Source organism: Pteronotus mesoamericanus, unplaced genomic scaffold, assembly GCF_021234165.1.
Source record: "Pteronotus mesoamericanus isolate MK-2021 breed Mesoamerican mustached bat unplaced genomic scaffold, CSHL_Meso_final scaffold_137, whole genome shotgun sequence".
NCBI classification, from domain to species: Eukaryota; Metazoa; Chordata; class Mammalia; order Chiroptera; family Mormoopidae; genus Pteronotus; species Pteronotus mesoamericanus.
Genome location: NW_026555306.1, coordinates 3094082 through 3112152, shown reverse-complemented (window position 1 = coordinate 3112152; position 18071 = coordinate 3094082). Strand labels below are relative to the sequence as shown.

Genomic DNA, 18071 nt, shown 5'->3' with positions numbered 1-18071 from the left:
CCTCCAGGAGTAGTCTGGGGGAGGACGGAAGGCCACTCGCGCGGCTAAAGGTAGGGGAGGGGTCAGCCTGCTGCTTGGACTCCATTTCCCGGCGACACCGCGTGTGCGACGCGTGCGCTGTGTCCCGGCGGCGAGCGGAAGATGGCGGTAGCGGCGTCTGCGAAGAGGTGCTGCTGAGGGTGCACGACGGGACGGAGGCCGGAGCCGCGGTGAGCGGGGTGGCGTGGGGGCCCGGGGACCAAGGAAGAAGAGACCGTGTGGCGTCAGGGACCCTAGTGGAGGGCTAGGGGCGCTTTGAAGAGAAGGAAGCAGTGACGCTTGAGACTCCAGTTTCTTCCCCTGCTCTGGACCCTCCCTTGGTTCCCTAGTGCCCTCGGGGCAAAGTTCCAACGAGGCCCCCGAGGCGCGTCCACCCCGCCGGCCTCGGCTCTGCCTCTACTCATTCCTCACTTCGAATAGCTGCACTGGCCTTTCGGTTTCTCACGCTCGCCATGCGCCTTCCGGCCTCATGAATATTGCACATGCTGCCCCCTCTGCTCGCCACATCCTTTTACCCACTCTGCTTGGCTAACTCCCATTCATCTTTCGGGTCTCAGTACCAACGTCACTTCCTCTGCGCAGCCCTCCTTTCCTGCCCTCCGTCCCGAAATCCGCAAGTTAAACGCTCTCATAGGTCCCCGTTCCTTTCCTTTGTGTCACGTGTGGTCTAATTTGGTTTCGGACCTTTATTTGTTTGGCTCTTTGAATAATCAAACACCGTGAACTCTGTGGGGACTGGGATTGGGTATGTGTCGTCCCTGCTGTGTTCCCAGCACAGCGCAGGACACACTGAAGACGCCCAGTTCATGTTGAATGAATGAAAGACACTCCTGGGGCCACTCTGCATGTGAGGGGAGCCGCCACACCCCCAGGTGGGAGTGGGGCAGTGGTACTCCATCAGGAGTGCACCTGGAAGGAAGGGGAGATAATGGCTATTGGGAACAGCAAAAGACTACAAACACCCCAAATGCTCTTTAATGGGGAGACTGGCAGGAAAAAAACTCATTATACCCACATAATAAAATACTGTGCAACTGTAAAAAGGGATGAGGAAAATCTCTATACATACTTACATAGAGAGCGGGCTCCAGCATATACTAAGTAAATGCAAATGACAAGCGATCGGGGGCCGCGGCTGGTGTGGCTCAGTGGATTGAGTGCCTGCCTGTGAACTGAAAAGTCTCTGGTTCGATTCCCGTCAGGGTACAGGGCAACTGATTGTTTCTCTCCCACATCAGTGTCTCTCCCCCACCCCCTTTCCCTCTTTCTAAAAATAAATTAAGTAAAATCAAAAAGAAAAGGAATAGGGCGTTTATTATATACTCCCCTTTTTGTAAAAGAAAAGGGAAATATGCATATGCATTTGAAAGATAAAAGTTTAAATCAAAAAGTGGAAGAGGAAGGAGACAGGTTAATGCCTTGGTGGGTCTGGCTGTATTATCATCATGAAGATAGTGGAGAGGTTCACCCTGAGAAGGCTCGTTATGTTCTACCGGGGGACAGCAGTGTGCTGGTAGTTGGGAGCCCATGCCCTTTGGCTTGTGTGGACAGACCTGCGGCTGAGAAGCAGTCCCTTTCAGAGACGCAGTACGCCCGGCGATGAGGGGTAGATTCTGCAAGGGTATGGCTAGGCCTGTATCTTGCAAACTTCAGTCAAGGGAGTTCACCTGCCTGGCCTTGAAGTGTCCCCAGCTGTAAAATGGAGATTAAAAATAGTACCTACCTCGAAAAGTTGGTGTTGTGAGGTTTAAATAAGTTAATATGTGTATTAGAATTGTGACCAGCACATGTTAAATGTTCAATTAATAATAGCAGTTATTTTTCAAACATTTTAAAGCCAAAAGGTAGGGATATGAGCCCAGTGATTGAGAAGCCCTTTGGCATTCACTCAGCAGATAGTTATTGAACACTTACGAGGAGCCAAACACCATTTCATAGAAGGAAATAATAAGTGAACACACACACACACACACACACACACACACCCCACCCCCGCCCTCAGGGAGCTTACAAAAAGATGGTTTATTGATGATAAATGCCATGGAGAAAAACAGAGCAACACAGATGGTGCGGGAGAGGAAATTGTCATTGGAAACAGGGTGGTCAGGGAAGACCTCGCTGCCAAGATGTTTCAGTTAAAAGCTGAAGGGGTTGAGGAGGGAGGGGGTTGTGCCGGTATCTGTAGGGGAGGAATAGCCCGGCAGAAGGAAGAGAACCACAGAGGTTTTGAGGAAGGGGCATGCTTGGCATATTCAGGGGACAAGGAGGCCGGAGCAGCTGGAGCAGAGAGTGGTGAGGGAAATGAAGGAACGGGTAGAAGGGCTGGGTCATGTACGGTCTAGGAGGCCTTGGTGAAGATCTTGATTTTGACTCCAGGCAAGATGTGAGGTTGAAGGGAGACCAGGAAGGAGGCTGTTGGCTAGTCATTCATTCAGCAGATACCTGTTGAATTACTACCATGTACAGTATATGTTCCTTTTAAAAGATACATCTTTTTCACCCTCAGTACCCTTTAGATCCTTTTTTTTTTTTTTTTTTTTTAAATCCTCACTGGAGGACATTTTTCATCGGCTTTAGAGAGAGGAAGAGAGAGAAACATCAATGTGAGAGAGAAGCATTGATTGATTGCCTCACATACACACCTGACCAGGGGTCCTACGCACATGGACTAGGGGATGCAACCCACAACCTACGTATGTGCCCTGACTGGGAATCGAACCTGCAGCCTTTCAGTTATGGGCCAGCACTCCAACCAACTGAGCCACGCCGGCCAGGGCACCCTTCAGGTCTTTTCCCATGTACATAAAAGTAGCAGTGGTATTATCTCATGTTTACTAGGTAAACTAACTCATCTAGTCCTGAGAGATAAACACAGTTACCACCCCTGTTTCACTGAAGAGGAAACTGATTCAGGTCATTCTGTGCTTACATACACAAACTTGACAAAAATGGATTCAATTGCACATATTCTGTGATAAAAAAAGCTGTCGTGGGCATCTTTTTATGATTATGTTACACAGAGATCCACCAGTGTTTTTTATTGTTTCCTTTCTCTCCCACTTTTTGGTTTATCCTTTCATTTTTTCTTCTTCTTTTTTTAAACAATTAGCCCTGGCTGGTGTGGCTTAGTGGATTGAGTGCCAGCCTGTGGATCAAAGGGTCGCCAGTTTGATTCTCCGTCTAGGGCACATGCCTGGGTTGCAGGCCAGGTCCCCAGTGGGGGGTGCGCCAGAGGCGACCACACATTGATGTTTCTCTCCCTCTCATTCCATTCCCCTCTCTAAAAATAAATAAATAAAATCTTTAAAAAAATTATGTATAATTCCCTCAGTAAATATTGTCTTCCACTTTGCATATTTTCACTTAATATATGCTGGAGCCCTCTGTTTATTAGTGTATAGAGATTTTCCTCATTCCTTTTTATAGTTGCACAGTATTTTATTGTATAGCTATATCATAGTTTTTCAGCCAGTCTCCTTATTTGAGACCTATTGGGTTGCTAATAGTTTTTTGCTATTAGGAGCAGTTTTGTGGTGATGTTCTAATTTCATAATTGTGCCAGGGTGACTTCGGGACAGATGCCCAAAAGTCTCCCTTCCCCACCCTACCCCACATCTTTTTAAAAACAACTCTGTAGTATTCCGGAAAATGGCTGAAACATAATTTCTTTTTTTTTTTTTTCTTAAAAAAGACTTTATTTACTTATTTATTCTTAGAAGGGGAGGAAGGATGGAAGGGAGGGAGGATGGAAGGGAGGGAGGGAAGGAGGCAGGGAAACATTGATGTGTGAGAGAAACATGGATTGGTTTCCTCTTGCACACGCCTTAAACGGGACTAGGCCCCCACACAAGCCTGTGCCCCGACTGGGAATTGAACCAGTGACCTTTCGCTGTGCAGACGATGCCCGACCCACTAGGCTACCCCAGCCAGGGCGAAACCGTACTTTCTTTAACTGGGCCCTTTCTGAAATACTGAGTACTTACCGTGTGCAGGATTTTGCAACTGGCTTCCTCAGAGCCGTGCTTTGGAAACCTTGCTCTGGGGCCCAGTCCGGACTGTACAGCCGGATAGAGAGACCGAGACCAGCAAGGCAGCTGCTGTGTGTCATTTGTTCCGTCCTTCGGCAAATGTTTGCGGTCAGCCCGCTCTGCGTGAAGTGCTGGAAGGCAGGCTTGGTACTGCCTCTGGCTTGAGAGACACCGGTCTCCCCCAGGTCACAGCCATCGTGTGCGCTGACTGTCCGAGACCGTCCCTGGAGCGCGGAGGGGCTTCAGAAGACCCAGCAGGGACCGGACAGGCTGGAGAGGAGGGTTGAGCCTTTGTGGATGGTGAGGTGAAGGTCCGGCCCATCTTTTTCTTCTCCAGGGAATACTGGACAGCAGCCATGGCAGGCAGCAGTGGGGACAGCGTCACTCGCCGGAGTGTGGCGTCACAGTTTTTCACACAAGAGGAGGGGCTGGGCATTGACGTCATGACCACCTCAGAGAGAGTGAGCTGTGGCGCGATGGGCTGGGGGGAGGAGGGGCGCAGCCCGGGGGGTGCCGAGGGGGCGCGCCCGGCGAGCTGCCACCACCTCCTGCCTCTCCCCTCCTTCCAGGTGGTGGACCTCCTGAACCAGGCTGCGCTGATCACCAGCGATTCAAAGATCACAGTGCTCAAACAGGTGAGGGGTGGGGACGATGCTGGGCGAGCAGGACGAGGGCTGGGGGCGGGGGGAGCCGTGAAAAGGAAGACCCTGATAGTGACTCCATGTCCCCCGTGCAGCACCGCAGACACGCCTGCCGTGGTGTCGGTGCTGAGCGGGCCTGCCCGCCGCTGCCTCTCACCGAAGCTCCGCGTCAGGGGCACTTCAATCCCATTTTATGTAGAAAGAAGCTGAGTCTCTGAGCTTAAAGGATTAGTCCGCGCTCACTCTGCTAGGAGCTGGCTAAACTAGGACTTGAAAACTGGATTCCAAGTCCAAATCCTGTGCTTTTCATCCGCGTGTTTCCTCTCTGCCGAGGCCCTGTCCAGTGGGGAAGGCGTGCGCATCATGTGTCAGTGAGCAGGGCTGGAGGGGTCCAGGAGGCTCCTGGCCCAACCTGGGGATGGGGAGTCAGGGAGTGCTTTCCGGAAGAGGGGACATCTGAGCTGAGACCTAGAGGATAAGGAGTAAAACTGGCCTCGCCAAGACGGGGAAAGACTTGAGAGGAGGACAAAATAGCTTGTGCAGAGGCAGAGAGGACACGGGGAACTTGCGGGGGGAGGGGCGGGGCGTAGTGGTGGTTCACGTCAGGAGGCAGGTGGAGTTCAGAGATTGCGGGGATCAGGTTGCCTGGGTAAGAACCTCAGTTCTGCCACTTGCTCAGCATGTGGCCTTGGAGTAGCTGGGCCTCCCCCGTGGCAGGGGGACGCGGCGCGGGCCGTGAGGAGCTGGACTACGGCACCTTGGGTCGTAGGAGCCAGGCCGGGGCCAGCACTGGGCCTCTGTGAGAATATCCGTGGGAGGTGCCTATTCCAAAGAGGTTGGCGAGGACAAGGACCTCAGGGACGGGTTCTCAGTGTCACGAGTGCCTGCAACAGTGTGGGTGGGGAGGCGGGGCAGGAGAGCGGGGATCTGGTGGAAGAGCCTCAGGAAGGCAGGGGTCCTGCTGCCCTACGCTCTTCCCTTTAGCCCCGTGTGTATCATGTACTCGCCGTCCGCCAGGACGTGCACTTGGTAGGACCTTCTAACCGGAGCCTCGCAGCAGCCCTCGAGGTCAGTGTGTTAGATGCGCATTTACAGAGGAGACTCAGGGCAGGCCACTCGCCGGGCAGTGGCAGGGAGTGACTGAGCCAGGATTTGCGCCGAGCTAAGCTGCAGCCTGCCCCGGGCTCCTTCCCCTGCACACCCCCGTCTGCTCTGCCGGGACCCTGGTTTGACACGGGCGTTCCTCCTCCCCATCCCCGATCTCCATCCAGGTCCAGGAGCTGATCATCAACAAGGATCCCACGCTGCTGGACAACTTCCTGGATGTAAGTGGCCGATGGTAATGGGAGAGTGTAGGTACCAGGGTGAGTGGATGGATCCTGGCACAATCCTGACCCACCTTCTTCCTGATGTTTGCAGGAGATCATCGCTTTCCAAGTAGACAAGTCAATTGAAGTGCGCAAATTTGTCATCGGCTTCATCGAGGAGGCATGGTACGGGGCGGTGCAGGGAGCCCCCGGGAGTGCCCCCGGTGGAGTCCCCCCCGGGCCGGCCCTGCCCTGGGGGGCCTGCCCTCCGCGTCCCAGACCCAGTCTCCTTCCCATGCACAGACTCCCAGCCAGTGGTGAACAAGGGCAAAATCGTGGCCCATGGCTCCCTCTGCTCCTCCCATACTTCACGTCTGCATCGGCCCTGAGGACTTGGCTCTGCCTTCCAAGTGTGAACAGCGTTTGACCATTTCCAGCCACTGCCCTTGCTTTCACACGGTCCCGGCCGTCATTACGTCCTGCCAGGGTGACTTCTGTTGGGCTTCCCTGCTTTCATGCTCCTTTTTGTTTAATTGATGTGAAAGTCACATAACATAACATAAAACAAACTTTTTAAAAAAAAAGATTTTATTTAGTTTTAGACAGAGGGGAAGGGAAGGAGAAAGAGGGAGAGAAACATCAGTGTGCGGTTGCCTGTCACACACCTCCTACTGGGACCTGGCCTGCAGGCCAGGCCTGTGCCCTGACTGGGAATCAAGCCGGCGACCCTTTGGTTTGCAGGCTGGTGCTCAGTCCACTGAGCCACACCAGCCAGAGCGAAAAACCAACTGTTTTTTAAGTGAACAATTGGGTGGCATTTAACACATTCACAGTCTAGTTCCAAAACATATTCACCACCTCCCCGAAAAGGAAACGCTGTCCCCATTCACTGCTTCCTCTTGTACATGGCAGCCAGAGTGACCCTGCCCAAACGTAAGGCTGGTCTCGGACCCCGCCCCCTCCCAGGCTTTCACTGGCCCTCTTTCTCATTTAGCTTGAAACCCACACTCCTCACCTTGCTTTCCTTCCTCCTGGTGGCCTCTCTGATCTTCCCTCGTGTCCCCCGGCCTCCCTGTTCCTCAGAAAGTGCTGTTCTGCTTCGTAGCCTCTCCGCTTACGAGGGCTCCCACCCTCCTTCCTCCGGTCTTCCTCAGCAGGCCCTTCCCGCCTTGCCAGCGCAGCCGCGGCCCCGGCACCCCATCTGCACTCTGCCCCGCGGTGTTCTTGGAATCAGCTTGGTGCTTCCCCACGAAAACGTCAGCTCCGTGGGGCGGGACTTAGATATATTGCAGACTGCCGTATCCCAGTGCCTAGAACAGTGCTGGCACGTAGGAGCGGCTGAATATGTATTTGTCAAACGAGAATTTAGTTGTAATAGTATCCATGTAGAATGCTTACTCTGCCACACACTGTATTCAATCCTGTCCTCTGTTATCACCTATAATTCTCCCAGTAGCTTACAGGGTAGAGACCTTTGTCCTTCTTAAACAGAAAGGGAAATTGAGGCTCAGCGTGTTCTAGTGACTTGCTCAATCTGAGTCATTTCTTTAAATATTTACTGGATGCTTTGACTGGGAGGTAATAAGATAGCCCTTAGTTCGTGAAATTTCTACTTGTTAGGCACTGTACTAAATGCTTTACCCACTTTGTTATTTGATCCTCAAAAAAAAGGGCTATGCATTAGTTGTTTGGCTCATTTAACCGAAGATAAAATTGTGATTCAGAGGAAGTGAGTTTCTTGAGGTCACACAGCCAGTACGTGGCAGAGCTGGGATTGTAACCCATGTCTAATGCCATTGCCCAGGTTCTCAGTCTCCACCTGTTACTGGAAGAATTTGTGGTACGTTTTCTGGGCTGCAAAAAGAAAAAAAACCCTGTTTGTTCAGCCGATAACATGATACGTGCCTGCTGTGTCCCAGGCGTTTGTGTCTGGCTGCAGGGATATAACTGAGTAAAACCTCATTTTGTCCCTGCTTTCATGTAGCTGAGAGTTGAGTTTCATATTTTTTGACTAATCAGCTTAATATTTAATTTTAAGTTTAAGCTGTGAAACTGATATTCATGTTTTGAGCTCTAGGTGTGGCCTTCTTGAATTTATTTATTGAAGGTCTTTCATTCTTCCCGTCAACAGAAAATAAGACTACTAGTACTCAGGCTAAGGGGCCCCCTCTTTCAGAGCCCGCAGACTTCGGTGAACAAACTAGTAAACAAAACCAGAGATTACGTAAAGCGAAGTGTTTTAAAGCAGTAAAGGCTAATACCAGTCAAATGCTTCTACAAGGTTCTAAGCACTTCAGATGTATGGTTGCCATTTTCACAACAAGCTACGAGGTGGGTACTACTCTAACTGAGTCAAGGCCGGTTCTCCAGGTTCACACAGTTGTCCGGCTCTGTTGCCCCGTATGTGAGGAGCAGGGTCCCAGCAGGGCAAGAGCGGGGGGCCGCGTGAGCAACCTGGTTAGAGGGTCGGGGTAACTGTGTCCGAAGGTGCCAGTCACTGTTCCCGGCTCCTGGTGTGCTGGCAAGCCAAGCAGATGCGCTCCCTGCCTCTGCCCGCCTCCGTTCCAGCCTCCTGACACACTGGCCCTGACTCCCTTCTCCTGTTGAAGCCCAGGTCCCATTTACCTGCCCAGGAACCACCTTGACTTTGCCCTTTTCCCTCCATCCCCCAGCAAGCGAGACATCGAGTTACTGCTAAAACTGATTGCGAACCTCAACATGCTCTTGAGGGACGAGAATGTGAACGTGGTGAAGAAGGCCATCCTCACCATGACCCAGCTCTACAAGGTGGCCCTGCAGGTGAGCCTTCCCACCCCACCCAGGTGCATCCTGACCTGACACGTTTCATTTACAGACCCGCCTGTTGGAGTTCAAAACCAGGGTCAGATCAAGTTCTTTATGAGCAAAATGTATTGTTGATCTTTGGGGACAGATGACAAAGATCTAATGTTAAGGTCTAACGGTCAGGGATTGCCGTTGCCCCATACTAGCATCCATTTATCCACTTAACTCGTGCGTTCAGCGAGCATTCCTCCAGCACCTCCTCTGTGACCAAGGTGGGCCAGTCCTGCCTTGGACATTCCCTAATTAAAGAGTCACGGGAGTATTCATTTGGGGCTATAGTAAGTGCTGTAAGGAAAAGCACACACTATGCTGTGATGTCCGTTAACGTGAATGTAAAGATGATTTCATTTAACCTCCGCCTCCGCCTCGTGAGGCCCACCTTGGCGTTCCCTTGTCTGGCTTAAGATTTGAGCCTTCATCACTCTGGGTCGACGCTGCCTGTGAACCTCATGAGGCCAGGACCAGACCGGTCTTGGTCACTACTGGGTCCTGTTCCCAGTATCACCTAGCACCTAGGGGTGGGGACAGAGTTGTGACCTAGTAAATGTTTCCCAAATTTTTCATCATCATTTAACGGATACATGGGCAGTGGTGGCGTTGGTGACTGCCTTGTCCCCATTTCTCTGTCCACTCCTCTCTGGCCCACTCACAGTGGATGGTGAAGTCACGGGCCATCAGCGAGCTCCAGGAGGCCTGCTGGGACATGGTGTCTGCCATGGCTGGGGACATCATTCTCATGTTGGACTCTGACAACGACGGTGTCCGCACCCACGCCATCAAGTTTGTGGAGGCCTTCATTGTCACCCTGTCACCCCGCATGGCTGACTCGGAGGTGCCCCGACGCCATGAGCACGATATCAGCCTGGACCGCGTCCCGCGTGACCACCCCTACATCCAATACAGTGAGCGCCCCCAGCAGTTGGTGCTGTTTGTCAGTCACCGCACTGGCCCCTGCCTCTTTCTCTTCCTCCTCCTCCTCCTCTTCCTCTTCCCCCACTCCACTCCCTTGTTTCTTGGTTTTTAATTTCTGGAGACGGTATAAAGAAGTGGTTAAGTCCCTGGGCACTAAGTTCAAGTCCCGGCTTCACTACTTACATACCACTTATACTCATTGTGTGAACCTGGGCAAGTTACTTCTCTCTGAACTTCTTTTTTTTTTTCCTTCTTTCTTTGGTAAAATGGAGGTGATAGTAATACCCCTTTCATGGGTTTCTAATGAGGTTCCATGAGGATGTGAACACTCAGTAAATGCTGGCTGGCCTTATGGTTTTCCTAATAGCACATTATAAAAGTAGTACATACACACTACTAAAGTGTCAAGCAATAAATATGGAGGCCTTTAAAGGGGAAAATACCCCCCAGTCCTGCTTCCTAGAGATGAATGCTACTAAGAATTTTGTTTCCTTCCAGACATTTTTCTGTCCAAAGGCAGATATTTGCCCGTATATTCATAGTTTCTACGTTTGATGACTTTTTTGTTAACAGAAAACAGGACCATGCTGTCTGTTTTCAGCTGACAGACATTAGAGCATAGTAGTGGCTTGTGTTCGAATCTCCGCACTGTCACTGAGCGAGCCGTAACTCGGGGTCACTGTCTACTTCAGGGTGTAGGTGATTAACGTGGCTGGCGAGTAAGCATTCCACGACTGCCAGCTCTTGTTACGTACTGATCAACACCCTTTTTAACTCGATGATGATATCGTAAGCTATATTTTTCCCTATGAAAATCATGTTCAGTTGCTATGCAGTGTCCCATGGTATGGTGACATCACATTCACTATATCAACTAATACGGCATCCGGGATGTTTTTGCGAAGGGAGCTATCCTCCGCAGTAGGGAAGAGTTGGCTTCTGGGGACTGGATCGAGGAGAGCGGCGGTACAGAGGACTCCGGGTTCCCTGTCTGCGTCTGTGCACACGTACATACACACTCAGAGTTTGCATCAACATAGTTTATCCAGTCAGATTCGATGGTTGGATACTTAGAATTATTTCTCGTCGTTCGCTGTTGCAGGCCTATGCTTTGAGCAGCCTCATCCTACATTTTTATACTTATTTATAGTCTCATAAGACCCATCAGGACTGAATTTTCTGTGTTTTTCAGCCATTCATGTACAAGGTCTCTCTTTTTCTTGGCCCCAAAGGCTGCTATCTCCAGAGTCCTGGGAGAAAAGCTCCTACTAACTTGTTCCCTTCTGTCCCTCGTTAGATGTGCTGTGGGAAGAGGGCAAGGCAGCCTTGGAGCAGCTCCTCAAGTTCATGGTGCACCCCGCCATCTCTTCCATCAACCTGACTACGGCACTGGGCTCCCTGGCCAATATCGCCCGCCAGAGGCCCATGTTCATGTCTGAGGTGATTCAGGCCTATGAAACCCTGCACGGTAGGTTGGTCCCCCTCCCGCTGACCGGCCAGCGTGCTCTTTCCTGAGGAAATGTGAGCTCTAGGTACTAGGCCTCTGAGAGATTCGCCATTAATCTAGTCAGTTATGGACACAGAGGGATCCTCTAGCTTAGATAGGAGTCTTTCGGTTGCATTGACGAAAGCCTGGTTCAGAGCTGGCTTTAGTATTGAGGTACGTGTGGGTGCAATGATATGATGTCTGTGAAATACTTCAAAATATTTCAGCCTCTCTCCCTTCCCCAAAAAGCAGAGAGGATGCATGTGCCAAAATAGGCAAAATGTTGATGGGTACATGGTGTTTTCATTGTACGATTTCTCTACTTTGGTGCATGTGTCAAAACAGGAAAGGTGAGCTGAGATGTGTGTGCAGGTCACAGATCTCTCTCCATCTCTTGTGTCTGATTTTCCCCATGTTGGAGTCGTTCTGTGTCCCTCTCCTTGCGGTAGCAAAGATGGCTCCCACCATCCCCAAGCTGCCATTCTATTTACCTGGCAACCCCTGGGAAAGAAGAGTGTCTCCTTCCCAGTCATTCCAGCAAAAGTCCGCTGGCTGATGCTCATTGTTTCTGATTGGCCGAGAAGAGATTTCAAGCCAGTCTCTGAACCAATCACGGTAGCTAAGGGATTGCCTGATCTTACTGGCCCTGAGACTTCGCTCACTTGGACTGAGAATGGAGCCAGGGTGGTTCCCTCAAAGGAGAATGGGAGTGTTGTTGGCTGAGGAAGGGGGCAAGGACGCTGGGTAGGCAAAATTACAGGCCTCCTCTTTTGCTCTGGAACAGGGGAGGCTCGCTCATCAAGGTGACTAATAGGCATTCGAAAGTCATTATGGTGGCAGGGACCAACAATGAACTGTTATAGCAGTCCAGTTGGGACATTCTGGAGGTGAAGGTGATTGTTATAGTCATCCCCAAGCCGGGGGGCGGGGGGCGTGTTGGAATTTCCAGACCAGAGATGGAGGGTGATGAGACTTTATGTTTAATGAAAGGGAGGGTAAGTTTGCTCTTTGCATTAAGGTTGACTAGTACTGATGGTGGTGTCTGAAGGGTTTTAAGCATAAGCTGGTACATTGGAAGGCCACACCTTAGATTTGAGAGCGAAGGACCTGTTCTGGGAGACAGATGTCTGCAACCACGGCTGGGGCTTGGGAATTGAGACTAAGGCCCCCCCGCGCTCGGTCCACAGCAGAAAGCTCCCGTTTCTTTCCTCAGCCAACTTGCCCCCGACGCTGGCCAAATCTCAGGTGAGCAGCGTTCGCAAGAACCTCAAGCTGCACCTGTTGAGTGTGCTGAAGCACCCAGCTTCCTTGGAGTTCCAGGCCCAGATCACCACCCTGCTGGTGGACCTGGGCACCCCGCAGGCCGAGATCGCCCGCAACATGCCCAACAGCAAGGATGCCCGAAAGCGGCCCCGAGACGACTCGGATTCCTCGCTCAAGAAGATGAAGCTAGGTGAGCTGAGGGGCTGCGGCGGGCCCGCAGGCAGGGCGCGGGGACTGACCGCATTTAAAGGGGTCGATTACTTACGTCAGCTGTAAGCTCCATTTATGTTAATGTTATAATTTATATTGTGTAAATATGATGACATAATAAATGACATCAACATAGAATTATTAGTGTAGAATGTACTTACAAGTAATTATGAGTTATTTAAGTTATACAGAAAGGAGCAAAATAAAAATAGACTCCCTCTTGCCCCTTTTCCCAAAAGTAACCCTTCCCCAAGTGTTAACACTTGGCCTCATATGCGTAAAGTTCTCCGTCCTTTTATTTCATTTAAGTGGGTTTTCTTTTTGAAGTAATTTTTTAATGGCTGTATTGTTCATCAGTAGTGTCACGCTTGGCAACTTTCCTGACTCCAAAATTATTTTTTTAATCACTCATGTTTGTTTCCAGATCATGTAAGAAAATTTTTTTTTCCCCATATTCATACAAAACAGAATGTTCTATACCTCGATATGCTGAGTAATCATTTTGGAGCTCTTTCTATATCTGCACATAGAAAGCTACTGCATCCTTTTAATGGTGGCCTAGCACTCTAGCGGGCACGTGCATCATTTTACCTAGTCCCCCTGTTGATGTTTATTGGTGTCCATTTTTTTTAAAGTATAAAGATTGCTGTAGTGTCACAGTCTTGCACATGTGTCCAGTCTTAAGACAAATTCCTAGTCATGGGACTGGAGGGGCAAAGGCTTTATGCCTTTAAAGGTTTTTTTGCCCACCAATTCTATTTGTCAGTTTCTTTTAACTGTTTATCTTGAACTTGCAGACAAGTTATAAGAATAATACCAAAAGCTCCTGTGTATCTTTCATGAGGCCGGCTCCCACATGGTGTTTAGTTGTCACGTTTCTTTAGTATCCCTAATCAGTTCCTCAGCCTTCCTCTGTTTCATGACCTTGACGCTGCGAAGAGTCCAGGACAGCTGTTGGGCAGAGTGTCCCTCTGTTTGGGTCTGTCTGCTCTGGCTTCCTGAGTGCATCAGCTTTGCCCTTTGGCAGGAACTCTGCGGAAGTGATGCCCCGACCTGTGCGTGTCAGTTTGTTCTACTTTGGTGTTGGGAACTTTGATCCCTTGGTTTCTCTAGTGTGAAAATACTCATTTTCGCCATGGCTCATGTGGTTTGTGCTCAGTGGTTTGAGCACCGGCCTGTGAACCAAAAAGTCGCTGGTTCAATTCCCGGTCAGGGTGCATGCCTGGGTGTGGACCAGGTCGCCAGTAGCAAGCGTGCGGGAGGCAACATCTCTCACACATTGATGTTTCTCTCTCTTTCTCCCTTCCTTCCCCCTCTGTCTAAAAATAAAAATAAATAAAACCCAGGCATGTGCCCTGACTGGGAATTAAACCAACAACCCTTTGGTTCGCAGGCCTGCGCTCAATCCACTGAGCCACACCAGCCAGGGCAATAAAATCTTTAAAAAAAAAAAATTCCCTTTGTACATAATGAGCTGAGGGAGACACTAGGTAAACTACCTGTTTCTCTTCAAACTTTGACCCAGTTGTTTTAGCATCCAGTGATGATTGTTGCCTACATGTTTTATGGCTTTAATGGTAAGTTATGAAAAGATTCCCTTCTACATTTATTAGTTGGCATTTTGCTATTAGGAAGAGTTTTTTATTTTTTCCCCCATATCCCCACTTTATTATCAGTATGGATTTGTGATTTCTTCTTTATTCTCTGGGTTATAATCCATTGCTGTTGTCCTTCATTTTGTTGCCCAGATTGCCTTATATTGAGCTTTTGAGTTGGCTGCTGTGTCCCTTCAGTGTGCCCCATAAGGTTTTTTTGAGCATTTCTTATTTTGACACAAGATACTCTAGATTCATCTTGTGCATATTTTCCTTACCCCAACCTCAGAATCAACCATTTCTCCAAGGAGCCCTGGTTTCTTTGAAGTAGGGAATAGTTTCAGAAATCACATCTAAGCACTGAATGCATCCACTGCTACTGGGTGCATTTAAATGCTTGATAGCCATTGCCAAAATTTTTCCCAAAAAATTTTGTTGGGGTTTACACGTTCCACTCTTACCAGACCTGGACTTTCTATAAACCATCTGGGTACAAACCGGATCCTAGATTTGTTTGCTTTCTTGCCTGAGTTGGAGTCACGCTGCACATTATTGTACATTTATTAGCCATTTGCATTTCTGTGAAGTGCCCCTTTTACTGAGCTGTTCATTCGTTTGTAACTGAATTGCATATGCCCTTGGTTAATGCAACGATGCAAACTTTTTTAAAAGGCTGCATAACATTTCTTCTTTGTTTTGCCATAAATCACTTAAATTGTGGCCCTAGCGAACATTTCAGCTTTTCCATTTTTTATAAACACTGCTTCAGGGAACATAACTGTTCATAAAAGCTTCTTCTCTAAGGTTCAGACAATTATCTTTTTTCCCCTTGAGCTAGAGCCACTGTGTTTGTGTTCAGCTGGCCGGCGAGGACAGGGACTGCGTTCCATTCCTCTGAACAGTCAGTGCCGCCGTGAATTCTCTGCATATTTCACCTTAGATACAGCTCTGAGTTTTTAGGGTAGATAACCAGAAGTGGAATTGCTCTGTTGAAGAGGTGTGCACATGTAAAATTTTGACCTAGTAGGCTGTGGCTGGTGTGGTTCAGCGGGGTGAGTGCCGGCCTGCAAACCAAACGGTCGCAGGTTCAATTCCCAGTCAGGGCACATGCCTGCGTTGAGGGCCAGGTGCATGAGAGTCATCCACACATTGATGTTTCTGTCTCTTTCTCTCTCCCTTCCCCTTCTCTCTAAAAATAAATAAAACCGTTAAAAAATAAAAATAAAAAATAATAAAATTTTGACCTACTAGCAAATTACCCTTCCAGAAGGCTGTACCAGTTTACATTTCCAGAGTCCACATCCCGCACCCCTACTAACTGTGACTACGAGCCTCTTTAGTTTTTGTCAGTCACAGAGGCAAAGGTGCTCTGACTATGTTGTGTTTACATTTCCCTGGACCTGGTGATAATGAGCACTATTTCAAAGGTAGAGGTTTTTAAGCAGTAAAGCTCTGGAAATTCTTAGTTAACCTTTTCATCTTCTCAGAGTGTGGTACGGTAGCTGGGCCACTATGGCTTATTCCCACTTCCCAGATGAGAACTGAGACCTAGAGAGAGACGGTTGGTTCCCAGGGTCGTGTGGCCCTTTGACGGCGGAGCCAGGCGTCCGTTCCGGCCTCTGTGCACTGCGCTGCTCCTGTTTGCTGAGGCTGCCTGGAGGCAGGGGCCACTGCGGCCTCTCTGGAGCCAGCGTCTCACCTCCATCCCTATCCCAGAGCCCAACCTGGGGGAAGATGACGAGGACAAGGACTTGGAGCCAGGCCCGTCGGGGACCTCGAAGGCCTCAGCCCAGATCTCAGGCCAGTCAGACACAGACATCACAGCTGAATTCCTGCAGCCTCTGCTGACGCCTGACAACGTGGCCAACCTGGTGAGGATGGGCCGGGACCGCTCCCCGTAGGGCCGGGAGGAAGGGCCTGTCGCCCTCTTCCCGCCCCTGCTCCACTCCCGTCACCTCTGCGGGCTGCCCTGGTCCCAAAACACCTCTCTGCTCGCAGTGGAGAAGGGGTGGGCCCCGGGGCCCTGCTAACCTTAGCTGGACCTCTTCTCTGATCTTTACTCCTTCAGGGGGTCACCTGTCACGACCCCTTACAGTCCCTCTCTTAGGTGGTCAGAGTTCCCATCCAAACCCACTCACTCTCTCTCCTCTCCTTTGAAGGGGGCAGGAGGTCTGTTAACTGGTAAGTGAACCCCATGACTTGTGTGCCAAGTGGTGTGAGATTAGCCTTAGGCGGCAGGGGCGGGATGGCCAGCATTTTCCTCAGATTCTCAAAGTAACCTGCTCCGCACGAAGAACCGCAGGTTGAGCTGATTGGTGTGGGTGGGTCTCATGTCAGTCCTCTGACTGTGGCAGCACCCAGACCTTTCTCTTGTGTGCTCTTCCCACGCTGGACGGCAGTCGCCCTCACCCCTCCCTTCCCTCGGCCTGGAGAAGCCCAGGGGTTTAGTTGTTGGGTGAATGTAGCCGAACTTCCGTCGTGGGGGTGGTGAGCAGGAGTTCCCTCTCCAGCTCAGACCTCGTTGCCGAGACCCAGTCCTGGTGCGCAGCCATCTCCTGCATCTCTCTCTCCTTGGACGTTCCGCAGGCACCTCACACTCACACATCAAAACCAAACTTGGGAAATTCCTCTCTACGTTCTGCTGCAGGCCTGTGGCCCCTCCTGGGTCCTTGACACAGCAGCCTCCTAGTTTCCAAGCCAGAGGCCTGGGCGTTAAGCTCTTTGCCCTCCTCGCCAGTCCTTCCCCCGCGTTTCCTTCTCCCTGTCATGCACCACACGGCTTCGTGACTCATTTTCCCTCTGCTTTCCCCAGGAGTCTGAGCCCCACGAGAGTAGGCCCAGGTCTGTCTGAGTCACGGCCACATCCCCAGGGGCCTGGGCATGGGGCCAGGGCTCGTGGAATCAATAAGTAAGGAAAGGCTCCTCTTCCTGGGCGTCCCACAGGTCCTCATCAGCATGGTGTACCTGCCCGAGACCATGCCTGCCTCCTTCCAAGCCATCTACACCCCAGTGGAGTCCGCGGGCACCGAGGCCCAGATCAAGCACCTGGCTCGGCTCATGGCCACGCAGATGACGGCCGCGGGGCTGGGGCCAGGTGAGTGTCCCAAGGAGCAAACACAGGCCAGGGCTTGGCATGGTGCCTCCTGGGTTCTCCTTCATGGACGAGCCCCTCCGCGTGGTGGCACAGATGAAAACCCCTCCGAGACTTGTGTCAGGGATTGCAGACCCCGCAGATCGTTCGTGTGCTCAGAATTTTTGGCTCTGTACTTTGAATCCAGCGGACCTAGGTTTGAGGTCTTGAGTTGAACTAGACTGTCCCAGCCAATCAGTAGCTGTGTGACTTTGGCCAAGGTTCTTCCCCTCTGGGCCTAAGGGGTTTCCCCATTTCAGCACTGCTGAGGTGCAAATTTTGTACAGGGAAAAACACTTCAGTGTACACCTTGGTGAATTTTCACAAAGTGAGCACACCAGGGTAACTTCCGCCCAGATGAAGGTGAAGTGTGAAGAAATGGACATTTCTAAAGAGTTCCTTCTCGCTCCCTCCCGGCCAGCGCTCACACATCCTACCTCCAGACATAGTCACTATTCTGATTTCTGTCTCCATAGATTAGGTGTTTTTTTTTTTTTTTTTTTTTTGGTCTTGAACCTCACATAAATGAGATCATGGAAGGTCTGGCTTCATCTGCGCAGCAGAAGTTTTTGAGATTCATCCGTGTTGTCATGCGAACCAATAGTTTTTTTCTTCT

General features: G+C 50.4%; 1 protein-coding gene across 1 annotated transcript in view; it reads left to right on the top strand.

Annotated features, from left to right (window-relative positions):
• The first annotated feature begins 191 nt into the window (after window positions 1-191).
• The window catches only part of SYMPK (symplekin scaffold protein), a 33797-nt gene continuing 15917 nt past the window's right edge, over window positions 192-18071 (top strand). The window contains exons 1-11 of the mRNA XM_054588629.1: window positions 192-209; window positions 4405-4528; window positions 4637-4702; window positions 5980-6033; window positions 6128-6201; window positions 8688-8814; window positions 9512-9761; window positions 11069-11239; window positions 12471-12710; window positions 16042-16196; window positions 17269-17419. Of these exons, the coding sequence (XP_054444604.1) occupies window positions 4424-4528; window positions 4637-4702; window positions 5980-6033; window positions 6128-6201; window positions 8688-8814; window positions 9512-9761; window positions 11069-11239; window positions 12471-12710; window positions 16042-16196; window positions 17269-17419 (1393 nt within the window). The 5' untranslated portion in view covers window positions 192-209; window positions 4405-4423. The remainder of the gene's footprint in view (window positions 210-4404; window positions 4529-4636; window positions 4703-5979; window positions 6034-6127; window positions 6202-8687; window positions 8815-9511; window positions 9762-11068; window positions 11240-12470; window positions 12711-16041; window positions 16197-17268; window positions 17420-18071) is intronic.